Below are 20030 nucleotides of genomic sequence, written 5' to 3'. Positions count from 1 at the left end.
ACAACCTTTTTTTGTTTATCATCCATTTCGTAATCTTTAATAAAAAAACAATGAAGCACACCAAACAACAATTTACTAATGTAACCAGGAACAGTAGCAAACGTATTCTGCACTTGTGGACATCCGATGCACAACTGACAAAGCGGGGAAATCCGCACTTTGCATGTCTCAACTTGTGTTATGCACACAGCATGTAGGAGGATTGTAGCAGACGCCCGCTTGCAACGCCTTGCAGTACGTATTCCTCATTTTATCATGGAGAATTACTGTATTATTATAATTCTCCGTGATAAAAATCCGGGCTCCGGACAGTGCGGAGGCCGGATAGTCGCGAGTCTACTGTATACTGTATATACGTCTTGGCTGGTAGCGTGGTTAATGAGTGAAAAGTCAAACTACCATTTTAGAAGGACCCAGTATATCAACAGCTAAAATCTGGTCAACTGAGCTTCTTTCTTTGTTCTATCACTATTTCACTATCTTTTTCTCTTCCTTCCCCCCTCTCTCTCTCTCTCTCTCTCTCTCTCTCTGCTGAATCTCAGCTCCACTTTTATGCTCAGAAGACCAATGATGAGATGCTTGAACTCACACAATATATATATCTCTCTATGCTGTATTTGGTCATTTATCAAATATTAAACTTTATATTGGCTTTATTAGTTGACTGGAAATTTTGTTGAAAAATATATAATTGTCTACAAGTTTTGCCAGCTGTTCTGTCTGGCTTCTTCAGGGCATGTATAATGGTACATGGAACTCAACGTTTGCTAGTAAAAAAGAATGGAGTAACACTATGAAATAAATTAAACCAACGCGTAACATCATAAGCACGAAACGTGGTGTATCAGTCATTGTTTTTTTGAGCATGTTATATAGTTTTTAGTGAAATGAAATTCTGGTAAGCTGAGCAAACTTATTAGGCTTTTCCAGATGTCTTTCAGAATCATTCCTTGATTTCTGTTTAAATTTTCTCCAGAGCAGAGTTCCACGGCCGCTTCTTTAAAGTTTCTACATCGAAAATCCTCTTCTATCGAGGGCTTGGAGCTTTTATCCCAGTCGATGGTGTGGTTAGTGATCAAGAAGTGATGGGCTAATCCTGAAGTATCTGTTCTGTTATTGTTCACATCACCTACACGTTCTTTTGTTTCAAATTTCCAGGCTTCTCGATGTTTACCGAATGTAATTTAATCCACAGGAACATGGAATGTTGTACACACCTGCGTATTTGAAGAAGGCATTAATGTCCTTTGGTGATCTTAAAATCTGGTGTATTGTCTTGATTGGTTTAAGAGCAACTCTGATGTTGAAGGACTTAAGGAGTTTTGCAATTTTTGTTGACACTGAGCTTGCATAAGGGATGACGATGGACAATGTATATTGCATTACAGAAGGTTGCTGTTGTGGAGGGTTTCTATGAAGAATCCTTTTGATTATATTTTCTGGGTAACCGTTGTTTACCAGGGTCTGAGATATGAGAGTGAGTTCATCAAGGAGATCTTTTTCTTTTGATATAATGCTGGTCGCTCCATTCTTAAGCATATGAATTATGCTGAGTTTCTGTGCAATATGGTGAGTCAATTTGAAGTGCAGGTAACGTACAGTGTGTGTTGAATTTCTTACAAAAATAAATTCCTTCCACCAAAAAAAAATACAGTTCACATTAGAGCTTGAAAAGAATAGCCAATTGACTCTTCTAGATACACTACAATCAAGAAACAAGAGGATGGACAAATCCAGCTCACAATCTACTGCCAATCAACACACACCGGACGTTACCTACACCTCAGATCGACTCACCATATTGAACAGAAACTCAGCATCCCTTATGCAGGTTCAGTGTCAAAAATTTGCAAAACTCCTTAAGTCCTTCAACGTCAGAGTTGCTCTTAAACCGGTCAAGACAATACGCCAAATGGTACTCCGTTCTGGAGAAAATCTAAACAGAAATCAAGGAATGATTCTGAAAGACATCTGGAAAAGCCTAATGATTTTGCTCAGCTTACCAGAATTTTATTTCACTAAAAACTATATAACACACTCAAAAAACAATGACTGATACACCACGTTCCATGTTTATGATGTTACGCACCGGTTTAATTTATTTAATAGTGTAACTCCATTCTTTTTTACTAGCAAACATTTAGTTCCATGTACCATTACACGTCCTGAAGAAGCCAGACAGAACAGCTGGCGAAACTTGTAGACAATCATATATTTTTCATCAAAATTTCTGGTCAACTAATAAAGCCAATATAAAGTTCAAGTTTAACAATTTATATCTATATATATATTTACTTGTTTTTTAAAATCCATTATAGAACACGCACCACTTATATCTGAGAGAGAGAGAGAGAGAGAGAGAGAGAGTGAGTGTGTGTGTGTGTGTGTGTGTGTGTGTGTGTGTGTGTGTGTGTGTGTGTGTGTGTGTGTGTGTGTGTGTGTGTGTGTGTGTGTGTGTGTGTGTGTGTGTGTGTGTGTGTAAAAACAATATATACATTTTGGTAACATAAATTTTATAGGAATAGTGAATATTAAAGATCCAACATTATTTCAAAGCTGAATGTATGTAGAAACTGTAAAAGTTTCATAAATTTGACCTGAGATCTTATAAGAATATTATTCTTGGCATCAGAGTTGCCCTAGATTGCACGTAATGAACACAACTGCTGCCCAAGTGTCCGTATATTCGCCTTTTATTAGCAGCATTTGATAATATAAGTAGTGTAACGCTGATGCCAAGAATTGTATTCTCATAAGCTCTCAGGTCGAGTTCTTTCAGTTTCTACATACATTCAGCTTTGAAATAATGTTGGATCTTTGATATCCACTATTTCTATATAGCAGGGGTGGCCACAGCATGGCTCTCAAGCCGCATGCAGCTTGCGTCCACGCATCACGCAGCTCTTCATGATTTAGCAGGAAAAAATAAATAAAAGAGAAGAGAAGACAACAAAAAAGAGAAACAAAATAAAAAGAGAAGAGAGAAAAACAGGGTCAATAAAAATTACTGCAATAAAAGTTTAATTTGAAACATTAAACGAAGTCTACGTTGAACAATTAGAATAATTTTAAAGTTGAAACACAATCATTTTAGTTACTTATGTACTAGTAAAAGCCTTCCTTGTATCCATTTTCTTAGCAAGCTCCTTAAAATTAGGTGTGTAATTAGTCAAAAGCAGTTCTTACAAGCTTGTTACATCCTTGCCACGCATACACTTACTTACTCCAGTACCATCGCATCCGCCAAAGGTTGCAGCTCTTCTAAGTCTCACCGGAATTATCGTGGCTAAAAAAAGGATGTGTAGTTGGCCACCCCAGCTATATAGTATTTCTTTATTTATTGTTACCATTAACAAGGAAAAGAATATTGATAATTTCAATTTAATGAAATAGAAAACGGAAATAAAAGAAAAGTTTTATTTATGGAGAAGATATAAGCGGTGTGTGTATCAGCTTTTTTCAGATGGAGCATTATTTTCTGAGTGAAATTTTTTTGCTCGGAATCAGAACAATTTACCAGAATGAAAAAATATTTCATTCCTCTGGATTAAACACATGCACACACACATACTTATTTTAAATCCATGACGGAACACACACACACAGCACTTATATCTTCTCCATAAATAAAACTTTTATTTCCATTTTGTATTTCATTAAATTGAAACTATCAATATTCTTTTCCATGTTAATAGCAACAATACATAAAGAACTACAATCATAGAAATAGTGGATATTAAATCCTTAAAAGGCATATATCCTAAAACTTAAACATCAACTGTTTCAGTAGGATAGAAATATATTTACAAAAAAAAAAAAATATTTCAGCACACTCCGAAATAACTGTGTGAAAGGATTCATTCTTCAGATATTTATTTCAACCCCTGATTTTAATCATGAAGGAAATCAGTGAAGTTATGGAGAGATTCTTTTGAGCCTGGCCAAATGATGAAAACATCATCCACATATTTCACTTATACATTGTCAATCTGAAGAAGTACACAATAGTGATGTATAAGACTAATCATTAATTATTAAATTGTCTTATTTTACATGTATTTGGTTTTTTTTGCCAATATTAATTTAAAATTAAAGATAATGGTATCCCTTAATGAAAATGTGAAGAAGATGGTAAATTATGGAAAAGAATATCAAAGTTCAAAAAAATCCACCCAACTTACAGGAGAGTCCAAACAGAAACTCTAGAATAAACAAGGATTAAACAGAAAGAAGAAGACATAATGAAAAGAATAAGTAAGATTAATGCAGTTATTTAAATGCAGTAATACTTTAAAAACAGCTTATGAATGTATTAAAAATACTTACCATCATTCTTCCACTAATCAGCAGAATGACTGTTATCCAAAACTTCACAATATTAATAGAACCTCTTATAAGTTGTCCAATACATTTCATCTAATTCAAGCAGGTATAAATCCAGACACATCCACTTCTAATAATCACAAAACAACCATGAAATGCTTGCTTATGATACAAATACATTTTTATAAATGACATTGTACTCAATAAAAGAATTCATTAAACTTATTATTTCCCCTTTTCTATATGGACTTATATAGAAAAGGGAAAACATGAAAGATTTAATCGTTTAGTAAGTACCCCTAGCAGAATAAAATCTAAATATGCAAAAAATATTTTTCATAATAGTAGATAAATAATAATAGAGTTCCTGATATGATAGTACTACATAAAATCTTCCTTGTCATTATATATATACAGGGTGTTCGGGATAAATTTGACATATTTATAATTAATTATATTTTTCCGTAAGTTACATGTATTAACACACACTTCTCTTCATTTAAAAGTTTGGACCCTTCTTCATTCATATACAAGATGTCAGAAAGGATGGATAGCTGGAACCCACCTGAATCATGGAAGAGAATAACTTGTATCATGATGATTCGTGCCCGCCATCAAAATAAGGATATTACGACTGCTGCCCAATGCTCCCTGAATACAGTAAAAACAATCAGGCATGAACTAGAGACTTGCAATGGTGACTACGAGGATGTAGCAAGAAGAAAGATCCCTAGCAGACGATCTGATTGCGTTCGTACAGCAGAATTCCTCGCAAATCTGCAGGAACAGGTGTTGAAGAACCCTGACATTGGAATTCGGGCTTTGTTCGTGGAGTTGCTAACTGTAGTCAAGCCCTGGATAACAAGGGTAGCCAATGGTAGGCCGTATGTATGGCAGCAGGATTCGGCCCCTTGCCACACCTCTGGGAAAAGTCAAAAATGGTTGTCTGAAAATTTCTACGACTTCACCAGTCCAAATGTTTGGCCTCCAAACTCCCCAGACCTTAACCCCATGGATTATTTTGTATGGGGCGCAGTTGAAAAAGACACCAATCGCACTTCCAGTAATACAAAAGCCCAGTTAATGGATAAAATTAAAACAGTTTTTGCGGCCCTTCCCAGGGAGACTGTAGCATCAGCTTGTTCGAGGTTCCGAAGCAGAATTGAAGCTGTGATCGATGCTAATGGTGGTTATTTGGAGTAAATCTTGTTGATAGTATTGTAATTAACTCTGCCTGTAATGTTTTTTTGTCAATTCATTAAATTTAATAGATACAAAGAAGATTTTCTTTTTCTTTACGAAACTGTCAAATTTATCCCGAACACCCTGTATGTATATATATATATATATATATTATTTGTTAGATCTAATATGGTCAAATTTATATTTCAGTCTTCTAAGGTACCATTCACTGCATCAGTTTAGGCAGTGCTATCAGTAAACAGTTGTGCAGGTAAGTAGTACTCTTAAGCAGAAAGTACATCCACCTAGGTTTTTCAGAGGTTGAAGATGCCATGGCTGATATGTATGCCAGGAAGGGCTAGTGATGTAAATCATCACCTCAGGAAGAGAAATCTGATTATGTTTGGAGATCTGGATATTACTGAAAGTAAGGAAAAGTAAAGTGAGATCTTTCTTTCAAGAAAAACATCCTCCTTTAACAGCTTATAAGTTGTCAATCATGTTGCGTCTTTTCCTATTTACTACACTTTGGGGACAAAGCACTTTTTTATGTGAATCCCACCCTTGAAAGTATAATATTAGCCTGTTATACATTAGTGTTAGCACCATGGATACAAAAGATTAAATACTACAGAAATCCTGCTCCAGAGACTAAAAATGGAACTTTTTTTTTTTTTTCAAATCACTTAGGTTTCCAATAAGCAGGGTGATGGTTTCACACCAGGTAATGAAATTCATCTCTCACCTATGAGTGATGTCATAGTCCTGATATTACCTTCGTAATCAATTTCTAACTCTCTCCAGTTTCCTCCTGAAATCCAAGTGACACTAATGATGTCTTCATGGTGGTGTAGATGTAGTCTGACTAGAGAATTATATGCTAGTTGCTACTTGCCAATGCCTTTTAACAAATCATATATCTTCAACTTCTCATCCACAATCATGCTAACAAAATTCCTTGCTTATTTTTTTTAATATCAACTGCAGCTGCCGAAAGACTACACAGTACTATAGTACTTATTAGTACCATGTATGGGTGCTGATTAAGAAAGAAGAAACTTAGTCAGGTTCTCTTTGAACAGCTAGAGATTTTAGTCCTTGGTAAACAGTGAACTATTTCCAAATTCCCAACAAATAATTCCAAAGACCCAACACCAAACTGCCAAATTGGGGATGAGAATTTAAAATGGAATGGGAAATGAATATTTCAGTACCTATTGTTTCAATGATGCACTCAGTGGAAATATTCCTCTCAAAAACAAGGTACCAGATTTGCACAACTGTGTAATCAGCAACATACAGTAATGTTGCTGATCAAGATCTTATACAATGGAACCATAACTTCTTTTCTTCTATTTGTCAAGGTCCTTGTCATCATTTCCATAACTAATGTTTTGTTGTCACAATTTTAGCAATATGACTCTCCTAAACTTCAGGTTTCTGTTCACCACTCCCAGATTGCTCATCTCCTTCAAAATTTTCTTACCAATTATATACTCTGCATCTCAAATTTCAAAACTTACACCTCACAACACCAAAGATAGCTCTACTTACTTGTCTACTCACGCAATACATTTAGATCCTCCTGTAAGGCCACAACACTTGATCTACTTCTTTCTCTACAACTTGGCATAATCTGAAAATAATCATATCTTCAGTTAAACCACTGCCAATATCGTTAACAATGATCACTAAACTAGCCTTTGCAGTGCACCACTAGGGCCTCCTCTTCTGGGAAATGCTTCCTACCTCATACGCAACTTGCAGATACGTCTTTGACAGTTGCCTTTCCAACTTACTAATCTATCTAACTTCACCATCCATTTCAATTTAGTTACCAACTTAAAGTTAATCATACTTGCCAAGAAATTATATTCTTGTTTAAGCCTTTATCCAAGTGTAAAAATACAACATTTGAGTGTGAAGTATCTGTCTTCATGACCAGGCTCTTTTATATAGAAGCTCATGACTTCATATCACCTTAACAATTGCCTTATTATCCCATAATGTAAAACACACTCCTTTTGGAAGTGTGTTTTGCATTATGGAGAAGATCACTACCCAGATCTTTTGACCTACATTTTGTGTGTTTGACCTTTAATTTAACATGAATTATGCATTTCTGAAAAGAAGTGTGCTTTACATTATAGGATACTAAGGCAATTGATGTCATGTCACAAGTAGCCTAGTCATGAAGATACTTCACATGCAAACTTTGTTTACCTACACTTGAAAAAAAAATTAAACAAGAATTTCTTGGAAAGCATAATTTACTTTGTAACCAAGTGAAAAAACTTTCTACAGCTATCTCTGACCCAGAGTATTTTAATAATAAGGTGCACCTTTATATATATATATATATGTGTGTATGTATGTATGGGAAATATATGATTTCTAGTCTAATTCAACCTTGGTATCATCCTAACGAGCCTCCGTAGCTCATTATAAAATATATACACGTTTACACAAGAATATTATTTAATTTGTAGCTCAGCCAATATAGACAAAACCCTTTGGTTAGAAAGACTCGAGTTCGATTCCCGTCAGCGACGTGAGGAACCTTTATCTGGTCTCTTTTGACTAAATATGAGTTAGCCGGTCTCATATGGAGGTAGGGGATTTTTTCACCTGGAAACTCGGGTTTTTTTGTCCCACAGAACAGGCAAACTAGCCCCCGTGAAACACACATGGATTAGAATCATGAATATGTCCCAGCCATATGCTAGTCCCAAGCCTGGATAAAATTGGGGGGGGGAGATAGCAATGGTGAACTACCTTGTAAAAATCTCACCAGGAATACTTTGTGGGTAGTGCCTACAGCATCACCTACAGTCAAACAACTGAAAGGGAAGATCAGATCATCCTAACTCCCAGTAATGACATTTTGATAATGTTCATCTTTGGGCTTGTGCCTTGGGAGTAGGGGTCATGCTTAGTTGGTTTTTACCTCACTGAGCAGAGCAACCACTGAGGATAGTGATGAATTTAGTGATTCTTTCAGGTTACTCAGCAAGATTTAGAGCAGGGGTCGGGAACCTTTTTGAACCAAAGAGCCATTTTACCAAAAAAATTAATTTAAACAAAATTTTGGGAGCCGCAACTTCAATTCGATTTTTCCTGGTGACTCAAAGTTGCAGTTAGTTCAAACTTAGGTAAATTTGTTTTTAATTCAGTATTTCCAGATATCAAATACCACTTTTATATTTGCATATAAATTTTTTATATGTTCAATAAATAAAACAACATTAAGTTTGATTAAATTTTTAATCACAAAACATGTTTAAGTATAATATTGTAAAAAAGTCAGAATTTGTATTGCAAAAAGAATTAGTCCGAACAAAAATACAATATTATGTATTTTAATAGATATTTGATTGTTTAAATTTAAAATTCACTAATGAGACTTTTGATTTTGCATCTTCTCAGCCAATTTACTTAAATCTGGATTGTATGTCGTGCACTTTAATAGTAATTCGGCTTTCAAACTTTCATCAGTCAATTTGTTCCTATACTTATTTTTAATGTAATTCATTGAAGAGGAAAATTGTTCGTAATTGTATGTTGAACCGAAAAGAGTCAAATCCCCAAAAGTAAATCGCCTGGTATTTGAATAATTAGTTGGGAAAGAATTCCAAATTTAAATATAATTTCCTGTGGTGTTTCTTCCATAGTTTCCTCATTTTCTTCAATTTGTGCTACCATTTCCTGAAGTTTTTGTATCCAGATGCTTTTATTCTGAATTTTCAGAAGCTTCAATTGTAGTTCTGCAATTGATATTCCAGGAAAAGCTTCAATATCTATTAATTTTAAATTGCAAATTAACGGTTGTAATATAAATTTGATCATCTCCTGATATTTTTTAAAATCCTGAAATCTGCTTGTAAATGAATCTAAAATTACAGTAATCATTTCAGAGAATATTTTGCAATCAACTTTTTCTTGATTTAAATTCAATCTATAATTTTTTTAGATTTTCAAAATATATAAATTTTTCTTCAGTAACATCTTCGAAAAAACACTCACAAAGGTAAGGACTTCCTCTAGTAATTGTAAAGCTGTTTCCCTTCCCCTGCAACTTCAAATTTAGCTAATTAAAATGTTCTGTCATATCAAGCATAAAACAAAAATTTTGTATCCATTCGGGATTACTCAGAAGTTCCACATGATTTACGTTATAATTTTTAGTGGTTAAGAAAACTGTTACTTCTTTTAAGCACTGAAAAAAACGTTTTAATGTTTTTCCTCTTGATAACCATCATACAGATGTAAATGTCACTAAATCTTTATGTTGACTACCTAGTTCCTCTAAAAATGTGTCAAAAAGTCTGTGATTCAATGTCTGAAATCGGATGAAATTGATCATTGGCACAACAACATTCATCACTCTTTTTAGTTGTGGTAATAATCCCAAAGAATTTGCAACTAAAGCTTCTTGATGCAAAATGCAATGAAATGAAATAACTCCATGTCGAATATCAGTGGAGAATAATTTAACAAGCCCCTTATTTTTCACAATCATAGAAGGAGCGCCATCGCTCGCAATGCATACTATATTATTAATATTTATATTTTTATTCTATAAACTTCCGCGATGAGTCTTTTGACTCCATGGAGGCATCTTATATATAATAACTTGTTAGAAGGTTTTCTGAAATATCTTGACCTGTAGTGTGTCCTTTAAGTGTTAGCAGATCAAGAAGCTCTTCTCGAATACCAGAAGATGCAATATATTTAACCATCAAGCAACATTGTGCCATATCGGAAATATCATTTGATTCATCAACCGCAATAGATATAAAATCGGCAGACCTTGGATGGTTCAATTTGTCAACAATTATATAGAAGCTCTATATATACGAGTTGCTCCAGTCTTGCAAATACTTCAGGTGCAAACTTTGTTTGCTTACACTTGGATAAGTGTAAGTGCTGGCGTGGTTGGCCGAGTGGTTAGCGTATCCGCTCTCCAGCCAAAAGGTTGCGTTCGTATCCTGCCGTGGGCATGGATGTTTGTGATAGTCTGTGAAAATACTAGTGGTGGTGGTAGGCGGTAGATGGCATTGGTGTAGATGATGAACATAGTTGGTGGATTGAGTGGTGGAGACAGAGAGGTATGGAGTAGGTGACCTCCCTCGATGAGTCTTTGGACTCCCTGGAGGTGCCATGTAATAACAATAATAATAATAATAATTTGCATATTTGAAACTTCTGTAGAAATTGTTACAATCAGTTCCTTGATAGTTCTAACCGAAAGAGGTAAATCTTTAATTTTTTTTTATGTATCTCGTCCTTATTTTTCATATCCTTCAATAGAATTTCAGCAATATTATACATGCAATTTTTTAGAAATTCACCATCGATAAAAGGTTTTCCCACATTTGCTATTTCAAGGGATAACAAAAAACTTGCTTCAGTAGTATTCGACGAAGATTTCATCCAAGTTGACAAATTTCTTTGCTGAAGCAATGTTTTCTTTTGTAATTCTTCAATAGCTTTTTTTTCTATTAACACCCTCAGGATATTTTTTTTTTACTGAAGGCTAAATGTTTTCCTTGAAAATGTATCCACAATGTCTCTACTCACATTTTATTGAATCCTCTGTTTTCTTCGATTATTTTTCTTTTTCTTGAACTCATATTAGGAGGGTTATTATCAAAAAACTTAACCTAAGCTGACACTAAATTAAACATCAGTTTAGTACCACAATAAATAAGTTAACTAACAGCATATTTATTTTAACAGTTAAAATCCGTATGTATCTAAAAATCGTGGTGTTTGACAGGACAGCTGATCAATTAGTTCAAATTTTCGCTAGCGCTAGTTACCTTAGGCAGGGTTAACATTTAATGGTATTTCAAATGTACCGTAGTTGTCAGTTGTTCATGTCATAAAATTTCATGCGTAACAACGTCACATGCATAGTATCTAACACCACGAAGAGGCTGTATCAAAAAACAATATTTAGTTCTTTGTATTATGTATCTTTTAATTCAATATAAAAGAGCCACACTTTGTTCAGCCAAGAGCTGCATGCAGCTCCAGAGCCGCCGGTTCCCGACCCCTGATTTAGAGTGATCTTCTAGATCACCTCGAGTTTTTGGAGAAGTACCCTGTACTTTAACAGTACCTCAGTAAAGGTCGAAATCAGTATGGGTAGTGATCCTCCCATAATACATAGCATTATAGAAGTGTGCTTTACATTATGGGCTACTAAGGAAAATTATGCAAAGCCATCAGCTTCTATTTATAAGTACTAATCTTGAAGATACTTCATGCAACTTTGCTTGCACTTGGATAAAAGATTAAACAGAAGAATATAATTTCTCAGCAAGTATAATTCACTTTGTAACCAAGTGTTATGTGGCAATCTGTCAAAGGCCATTGCAAAATCTAAATATACCACTGTACACACATTTCCTTTGTCTAGTGCATTTATTACCTTGTTGTAATATGTGTGTGAGTGCTAAAACACCTTCCTTTAACAAACCAATGCTGACCATAATCAAGAATGCTGCTGTTATTATTATTATCAACAGACCTGGAGTCAAGAGACTTGTAATGGGAGGTCCCACTCTCATATGCATAGCTCATCATACCTCGACTTAATTTCATACATTGTCCCTGCACTCACCAGACTCTTCAATCATTCCAATCACCCACCACTCTCCATGCAAAAAATCTACTCCTCACTCCCTTGCTTACACTCAGTGCCGGATTAAGGGGTGGGCTGACTGGGCAACTGTCCAGGGCACCAAACGTAGGGGGCGCCAAAACTAAGGCTGGCACTCGGGCATTAGAGCCTGTGCTGCTTCCAAAAATAATGAAAATAATGATTCGCAAACTTCAAATTCAAAAATGACAGTTTACTTCTGGAAAACATCAATTTGCCATTAGAAACCTTACAATTTTAAAAGCAAGCAATTCGCAGAATATATTTCCAAATATGTGGGAATTTTGAGAATTTTGCTGACAATTCCTATAACGGTAGGAATGGTTGAAAGAAGTTTTCACAAATTAAAACTTATCAAAACATCTTTGCAATCGACAATGGGAAGTGAGAGATTAAATTCTTTAGCCTTGTTATCTATTGAAAATGTTGTTGCTCAGAAAACAGACATTAGTGAAAGAATAAAAGATTATAAAATCAAAAAAATATATATATCTAAATTATAACTGATTAATTTAAAATTACAGTGCAAAATCAATAATTTTTGTTTATAATCATTTTTATGTTTCTTTTTTATGTAGTATATCTGAGTGAATAAAAATGATAAGTAGAAATAATGAAGTTATGAAATTATTAATAATTTGAAAAAATACTTATACCTACAATTAGAAAGTACTTAAATAAAAAAAAACAAAAAAAAAACTTAGGTGCATCACACACGGAGTCTGCCTGGGGTGCAAAATTATCTTTGCACCCCAGTCCATCATTGCTCACCACCCACCTTATACAATTTCCAGAGATAGCCTCTCTTTCTTCTCATCACTAGACATTCTATGAAAAATCTCATCCACGTTAATCTGGTATATATCCCTACCAACCAATAGATCTCAATCGTGTTTCTCCCCTCTTCCTTCTAGCCACTAGGTTCTGTAATTTGCATTCTCTCAAGCTCTCTTCATATTTCACATTCCAGAGACCAGAAACTAACTTAGTCAATCGTCTCTGGATCATCTCATCAACCTTTTGAAAACCTGGTGACCAAATCTGTTCTCCATATGTGGCTTGATCAAAGTCTTGTACAATAGAATCAAAACATCCTTACTTCTACATGTCAATGTTCTTCACATCACATCCCATAATCTGCTGTGTCATCCTCAAAATTTCCACAAAATTTCAAGTCTCTTTCCACCAGAAACCCCCAAATCCTTTATCTCCTCCAATCCCCCTGCATCCCATCTTTGTTACCAAATTTTAAAGCCTTATACTTTGTAACATTAAACTGACATCCCCACACACTTGCCCATTCAAACAGGTCTATTTAGATCCACTTGCAAAGTTACAACATCTGCTTTACTTCTCATAACTCTCCCCAACTTTGCATCATCTGCAAACAACTGTACCATTTAAGCTCTTTCCAATGCCATTTATATACAAATTAAACAACAATGGCCCCAAAACAGATGACTAGTGACTTTCCTCTTCTGGGATATCACTCCCCCATACACATCTGCTGATACTTTCCAAAGTGCAGTACTGAACTGGTACCCCATTATCTGCTTAGTATTACATATATGGTTTTAAAATTTGAAAAGCAAGGCCTGGATGTTCTGCATTCAGATGAAGACATATTGAAAGAGGCAGAGAAATTTAGGAACTTTTTTTTATGAATCCCACTGACAAAACAATGTGAATAAACAAATCATCACAGAATGAATAACTCATTTCATCATCAGTGATACAAAAACTACAAGCCAGTTTAAAACAATTATATGAGACATTTGCTAGCCTTGTTGGCCAAGTGGATACAGTGTCCACTCTTCAACCAACAAACAGTGGGTTTAAGTCCCATTGTGAACATCTCACGGTGGTTTTGTTTTCATGATTTTGTTTTCTCACACCAAAACAATTTCATGTTTTGGTGTTAGACCACCACTCTACTTATCAGAGATCTGTAACAATTCAAAACATTCCATGTTTGGTCTCTAGAGCAGGTTTGAAATCACAGGCACATATAAGTCTCATTGTTCAATTTCTATTTTGAAATTTGTCCACATCAATGTTTACTTGAAACTAGCTGCCATTCAAGAAGTTTATTTTAATGTATTGACTACTATAGCTATTCCTTCCCTTCCCTGGTTACTGCTGCCAGAACATAACTTAGTTATTACTTAGCAATATCTCACCTATTGTAGTCTTCTTAGTTTCAGTAATGTCAACATGACACTTTCCTAATAATTCTTCTGCAAGTTCTATTTCGTTTCCAGTGATACCGTTCAGGTTAATGATGCCTATTTCCAATTCTATTGTCAATGAATTTGTTCCATTAGCTAAACTTTTCACTGTCAGCTACTGGAACAAATTACTATACCGGGGTTTTCTGAAGAAAACAGCGGGGACCTATTTAAGTGGGCAGCACCCTATGCGGCATTACATTTCGCCATGTACCATCATGTCTGTTGTAGTTTAAGCCAATATGGAAGAGAGTTCGATTAGCTAAGTCAAAATTGCAAGCAGATTCTTGTTCATTCCATATCTAAGTAAATATCTAATAATGGGACATACTATGTGTGGGTGAGGACCAGACACTAGGTCAGAAGCCCTTGCCAGTTCTTCACATTCCTTACAGGCTATCAGGCTTCCCAGTTATCTAGCTTTGGTGCTAAAATATTCCCTTAAATATTTTAATAACATTAATTTAAATTATTATTTATACAAGTAACTCCATAAAGTCTGAAGATTCATTGCAGGAGGTCCACACTAACCTTTTGTCATACATCATACCTCTTCTTACATTCATTCACCGACAAATCAATCACAATCATGACAGACATGATTGTTGACCCTTTGTTTTTTCCATACTTGTCAAATATAATGTGAGTTTTATAAAACGCCTTTGGTAACTTGTGCTTCTACCATGTTCATGTCCCCTCTTTTCCACCTATGAGCCAATCTTCGCAACCCGTGCATTCACAGAAGTCAAGATGCAGCAGTATCTAACATTTAAAAAGAGGAATTATAATCTCCCCATCTCTACTCAGTGTGTGTTATTATCCCTCTTCATAGGAGGTCTGATATGGTTTCATTGTAATTACTGTGCACAGCATCCCTGAAATTCTGTCAGTGTATTACAAAGCTTCATGTCAGAACTGGCAGCACTATTTAAAGGTCCAGTTCTATCAGTGTATCACACAGTATGTAATCTCATTCCAAAGTACATACCTTATGATTTCCCATGTTAGACTCACTAACATTATCTTTTTTCCATGCTATCAATCTTTTTAAATCATCCTGGTTAACTATTGCATTTTTCCATTCAGCAAATAACTGGATGTTCTCCCTCAAATTACTCCCTGTATAATACAAATTAAACAACAGTGGCTCCAGTACAAGAGTCCTACAGCACTCCACTAGTCACCTCCATTTTCCTGGATTTTAATCCTCCATATAGGGTTGGCTCGTGCATAGGCACTGCAGAACCCCCAATTTTTCTCGATATATAAATATATTTATTAATTTATTTATTAATTTTATCATCAACAATCCAATACAATTCTTTTATTTTGTATAAAAAATAATAAAAATCCATCTTGTAGCCCTTAAGAGGGCGAAGGATGCTAGCTACACTGTGTTTACCACGCTGTCATATTGCTACGCACGCAAGCATATGCACGTCACAGTGAGATGCAAGCTATTAGCATAATTCGGCACTGTCCATCGCACAGTTCCACTGTTGTTTATATGCAGTTTGCGCCAGTAGTAGAGTGTTTGTAACTGCTAAATTATTTAACAAGGATAAATTAGCTAATTTTAAGAATAAATTGCCTAGAGAAGAAATAAAATTGACCACTGAAGCATATCCCATGATCAACAAAGAAAAACTTGAAACTGAACTTTGAGTATTTTACAGTAGACCTGACATGCATGATTTTTGTAAATTAATTGACTTGTTAAAATTTATAACAGAAAATAATTTGGATTGTGTTCTTAGTGAAATTACTGTATATATAAAAATTCTCTTGACAATTCCTATGACTACATCAGAGCCTGAATGCTGTTTTTCAACATTAAAGAGAATAAAAACATTTCTGATTAGCATTATGAATCAGGATAGGTTAAATGCATTTGCAATGATTTCAACGGAGAAAAAATTCTTCAACAGTCACACAAACATCAAGGAAAAAGTTATTGACCTTTTTGCTCGAAACAAAACAAGAAGAATGGATTTTATTTTTAAGTAATTTTGAATTATACCAAACTGTATAATTTTATCGATAATAAACAATATTTTTTTCATGTTTAATTTTTACCATAATTTTGATATTTTATCCAAACACGTATACGTTGTACTTACAATGTGTATGTATACTGTATTTTGAAAGTAGCAGCACCCCATGATTTCAAGCCACGAGCCACCACTGCCTCCATATATTATCTGTCTGTCTGCTTGACAAAATATATTTAAAGTTTGGCCTTTAAACTTTCCCAATATAGTTATTTCTAATTTTTGTAACTTCAATTACAGATTTTAGAAGTCTAAGATAGATCAAACAAATTCTGTTCATATTCGACAATTTTTTTAGAATTTTTAACATTTTAAAATGTTAACATGCAATCTTTCTAATCTGAAAAATCCAAAATTTCTTTCTAAAATGCTTTTCTGACACTTCTTTGTGATATGACATTATTCTTGAAATACCCTTTCATCCATATCAATATCCCCCTCACTTCCCCTTCACCAATAATGTTACATTAACATTAAACCTTTTACAACATATTTTGCAGAAATAGTGGAAGGCAGAAATGAAATAAATAGGAATAAAAGTGATCCACACTTCACTGCCATTTGTGAACATCAATTTATAATTAAAATTTAAAAAAATAGGTAACAAATATAAAACTAAAAACACTATCTTATCTTTTTAGATAGTAGTAGATCAATTGAAACCGTGCCAAGTGAAAAGTGCAATAGACACTTTTTTTTTTCGAAAATGTACAAAATCTTCTGAGATCATGTGAGATATAAGTTAATAATTAATCATGAAACAATTTTTATTTAGCATTCAAAAGCGAATGCTCATATCTAGTAAGGAAAAAAAAAAGTATTGCACATAGTAAGCATAATAACTACAGATGCATATTGTTGTCTTATGCATTCAATTTTTTTCTATAATAATCATGAATACGTCCATTCTCCAAGTCAACTCATCCTGTTTATTCTCTCACTTGCAATGACAAGCCTGTCGCAATTTCAGGTTCCTGTGTGCAGTAGACATGAAAAGGTTACTGATAGCTGGATTTAGATAGTCTCACTAGGTTAGATGATTTCATTTAAAAGATTAGACTAGGATAATTTTCTTTGAATACTTTCATTTGCAGCAGTAACTACTTGTAACCTGTCTGTTATTAATACATCATTTGCAGCTGCTTAAGTATCGAATAGGCTGAGTATCCTCAAAAATATTCATGTAAAATTTACCTTGATCACACATCAGATGACATAAGATGCAAGATGTAATTTGAAGAATTATGACATTTTCTGCAGAAGATAGGATTATTCTTGGTTTTTGGTACAATTAAGCTTTTCCCAATTTTTTTTTATTATTTATAAATAAATCAAAAATTTAGAAGACAAGAAATATGCACTCCAAAAAATACCAACATTAAGTTGGTAATTAAGTTAGATTTATTCCATTTAGTTGTGGTTATATCCAATTATCAGAAGACCTGAGAGGTGTTCTGATTGCTTACTGGAAATGAAAAGCAGACTGAACTAAAGTATATGTAAAGCTTGAAAATTAAAAATAATTATGAATATAAATTTACGTCCTTAATGCCAAGTGCATTATAAATGCAAATTTTATTAACCACACCAGCCCACTTCTAGTAAAAGAAAAATCAGCTTTGTAAAATAGGCTGAAATTAATGCCATGATAAATTTTAAAATTAAACCAAACAAAATTATTAATCTTTATTATTATGAGACCTCTCCAAAGATGGACAGCCCACTTTGATAATAACTGTCATATCTCACATGCAGAGTACATTCATTTAACTGTCATTCTCACAGTAATATAAATTTACATAAGCTAAACTAAAAGAACTGTCACAAAATGAAGGATAATTGTAACTGAATAATATTTCCCAGAAATAAAGTGAACAATACCATAATGTATTTTCTCTCTTTCCACATTTAAAAATCTAGTGCTACACCCATTTACTAGTCACATGCTAAAGATGGATCAGAAGACAATTAGTGAAGAACAACAATATATTTCAACTTATAGCATGCATTACAGATAAACAAAATAATAAATTTTCAACAGATATAAGAAAATATATAAATTAATTAAAACAGTTTGTAATATGATTTGAAGCAAGAATAACTTGCACGTCTCACACACCTATGGAAATAGTGTGTGGGAGGGAGAGAATGTATTTGAATAGATGATTCATCCTGGGTTTCAATTTGTAAATTAAGAGAAGATTCGACTTTAATGTGAACAATTTTGGCCAAAACCACCACAATTCTGCTATGGAATGTATATTTTTAAATTAATATCAAGAAATTCAAGTTGATATAACTTCCGTTTCTTGGTTCAAACTAATAAATCAAACTATTTTTTGTATCGTGCTTTTGGAGTGAGACTTGCTTTCGATAAGCAAAAACATAGTAGTTTTCTTATTACTGGTGATCGAGTTTCATTTAAAAAAAAAAAGAAAATGACTTTGTATACTCCTTAAGATAGGTCTACTGTAACCAGTGCCGGATTTACGTATAAGCTAAAAAAAGCTACAGCTTAGGGCCTCGCAATCTGCCGGGGCCTCAAATAAAAAAAACAAAAAGACCAGCTGATATAATTTAAAACTGTAGGGGGCCTGTGGGTTTTGTATAGCTTAGGGTCTCAGCAAGTCTAAATTCGGCCCTGACTGTAACTGTGGATATGCTCATTCTTCAAGCTCTCCCCCAACTGTTCTTTCATTTACTCATTCTCTTTCTTTCTCTCGCTTTCTTCCTTTCTACTCATGTTATGACGGATCCTTTTTTCCCACGCTTACGATAGTTACTTGCCTGTGAGCGCTTGCTTGAGATTAAATTAAATATCACACATACTATAACACACTTAACGTGATTTACTCCTGGAATAGAGCAAGATCTGACCACGCTGACGCTAAACGATGTCGCTAGTTTCTACGGCAATGTTATGAAACAGCAGTGCTCAAACAGTGGGGCGGGGCGTGAAATACTTGAAAGTAATTTTAAATTTCATGTCCCTACAGTTTTACTGTTTTAATGTAGGTGATCATTCATGTTCTATGCTTGAGGGCCCTTTTTTGTTTATTAATTACGGTTTTTTTTTTTGCTTCGCGTTAAAATAATCGAAATAGCAAATCAACAATGCAGCATTTCTAGTTTATTTTTAACCTATTGATTGTGAAAGATAGGAATTGTCATGACATGAAAATGTAAATTGAGTAGAATTGTGTTTTATGTTTTACATTTTCGTCAGTTGGTATACGTATGCAAATACTCATATCGACTTGAATCGGTATAAAGACAAACTACGAGAGTTAAAAATTTTGCTAGGGAAAAAAAAAAAAAAAAAAAAAAAAGGTGTAGTGTTAATTAGAATTTCATCTACCCAATTGTTATATCTGGAACGAAATTATACCAAAGTTGTGAACATCACCAATCAGGTTTACTTTGGAATAAGCCGTTTATAAATATATATTTAACAAATAAAAGAAAATACGCTCTGGTGAAATAAATATTGGGATACACCGGTTTAACGTGAAAGATTCCGAAATGATTTCATTTACATCTATGGTCAGTACTATTATATAAATAATATGTATGCATGTG

General features: G+C 34.1%; 1 protein-coding gene across 1 annotated transcript in view; it reads right to left on the bottom strand.

Moving 5' to 3' along the window:
• The window catches only part of LOC150105034 (MAGUK p55 subfamily member 7-like), a 256968-nt gene extending 241565 nt beyond the window's left edge, over positions 1-15403 (bottom strand). The window contains exon 1 of the mRNA XM_090395105.1: positions 15389-15403. Within this exon, the coding sequence (XP_090251231.1) occupies positions 15389-15403 (15 nt within the window). The remainder of the gene's footprint in view (positions 1-15388) is intronic.
• Between the last annotated feature and the right edge of the window lie 4627 nt (positions 15404-20030).

The sequence above is a fragment of the Typopeltis vanoorti genome, chromosome 7 (genome assembly GCF_054136105.1).
Source record: "Typopeltis vanoorti isolate ZY-2024b chromosome 7, IOZ_Tvanoo_1.0, whole genome shotgun sequence".
In the NCBI taxonomy this organism is placed as follows: Eukaryota; Metazoa; Arthropoda; class Arachnida; order Uropygi; family Thelyphonidae; genus Typopeltis; species Typopeltis vanoorti.
Note: the sequence above shows the minus strand (reverse complement) of the source record. Positions and strands in the feature narration are given on the sequence as shown.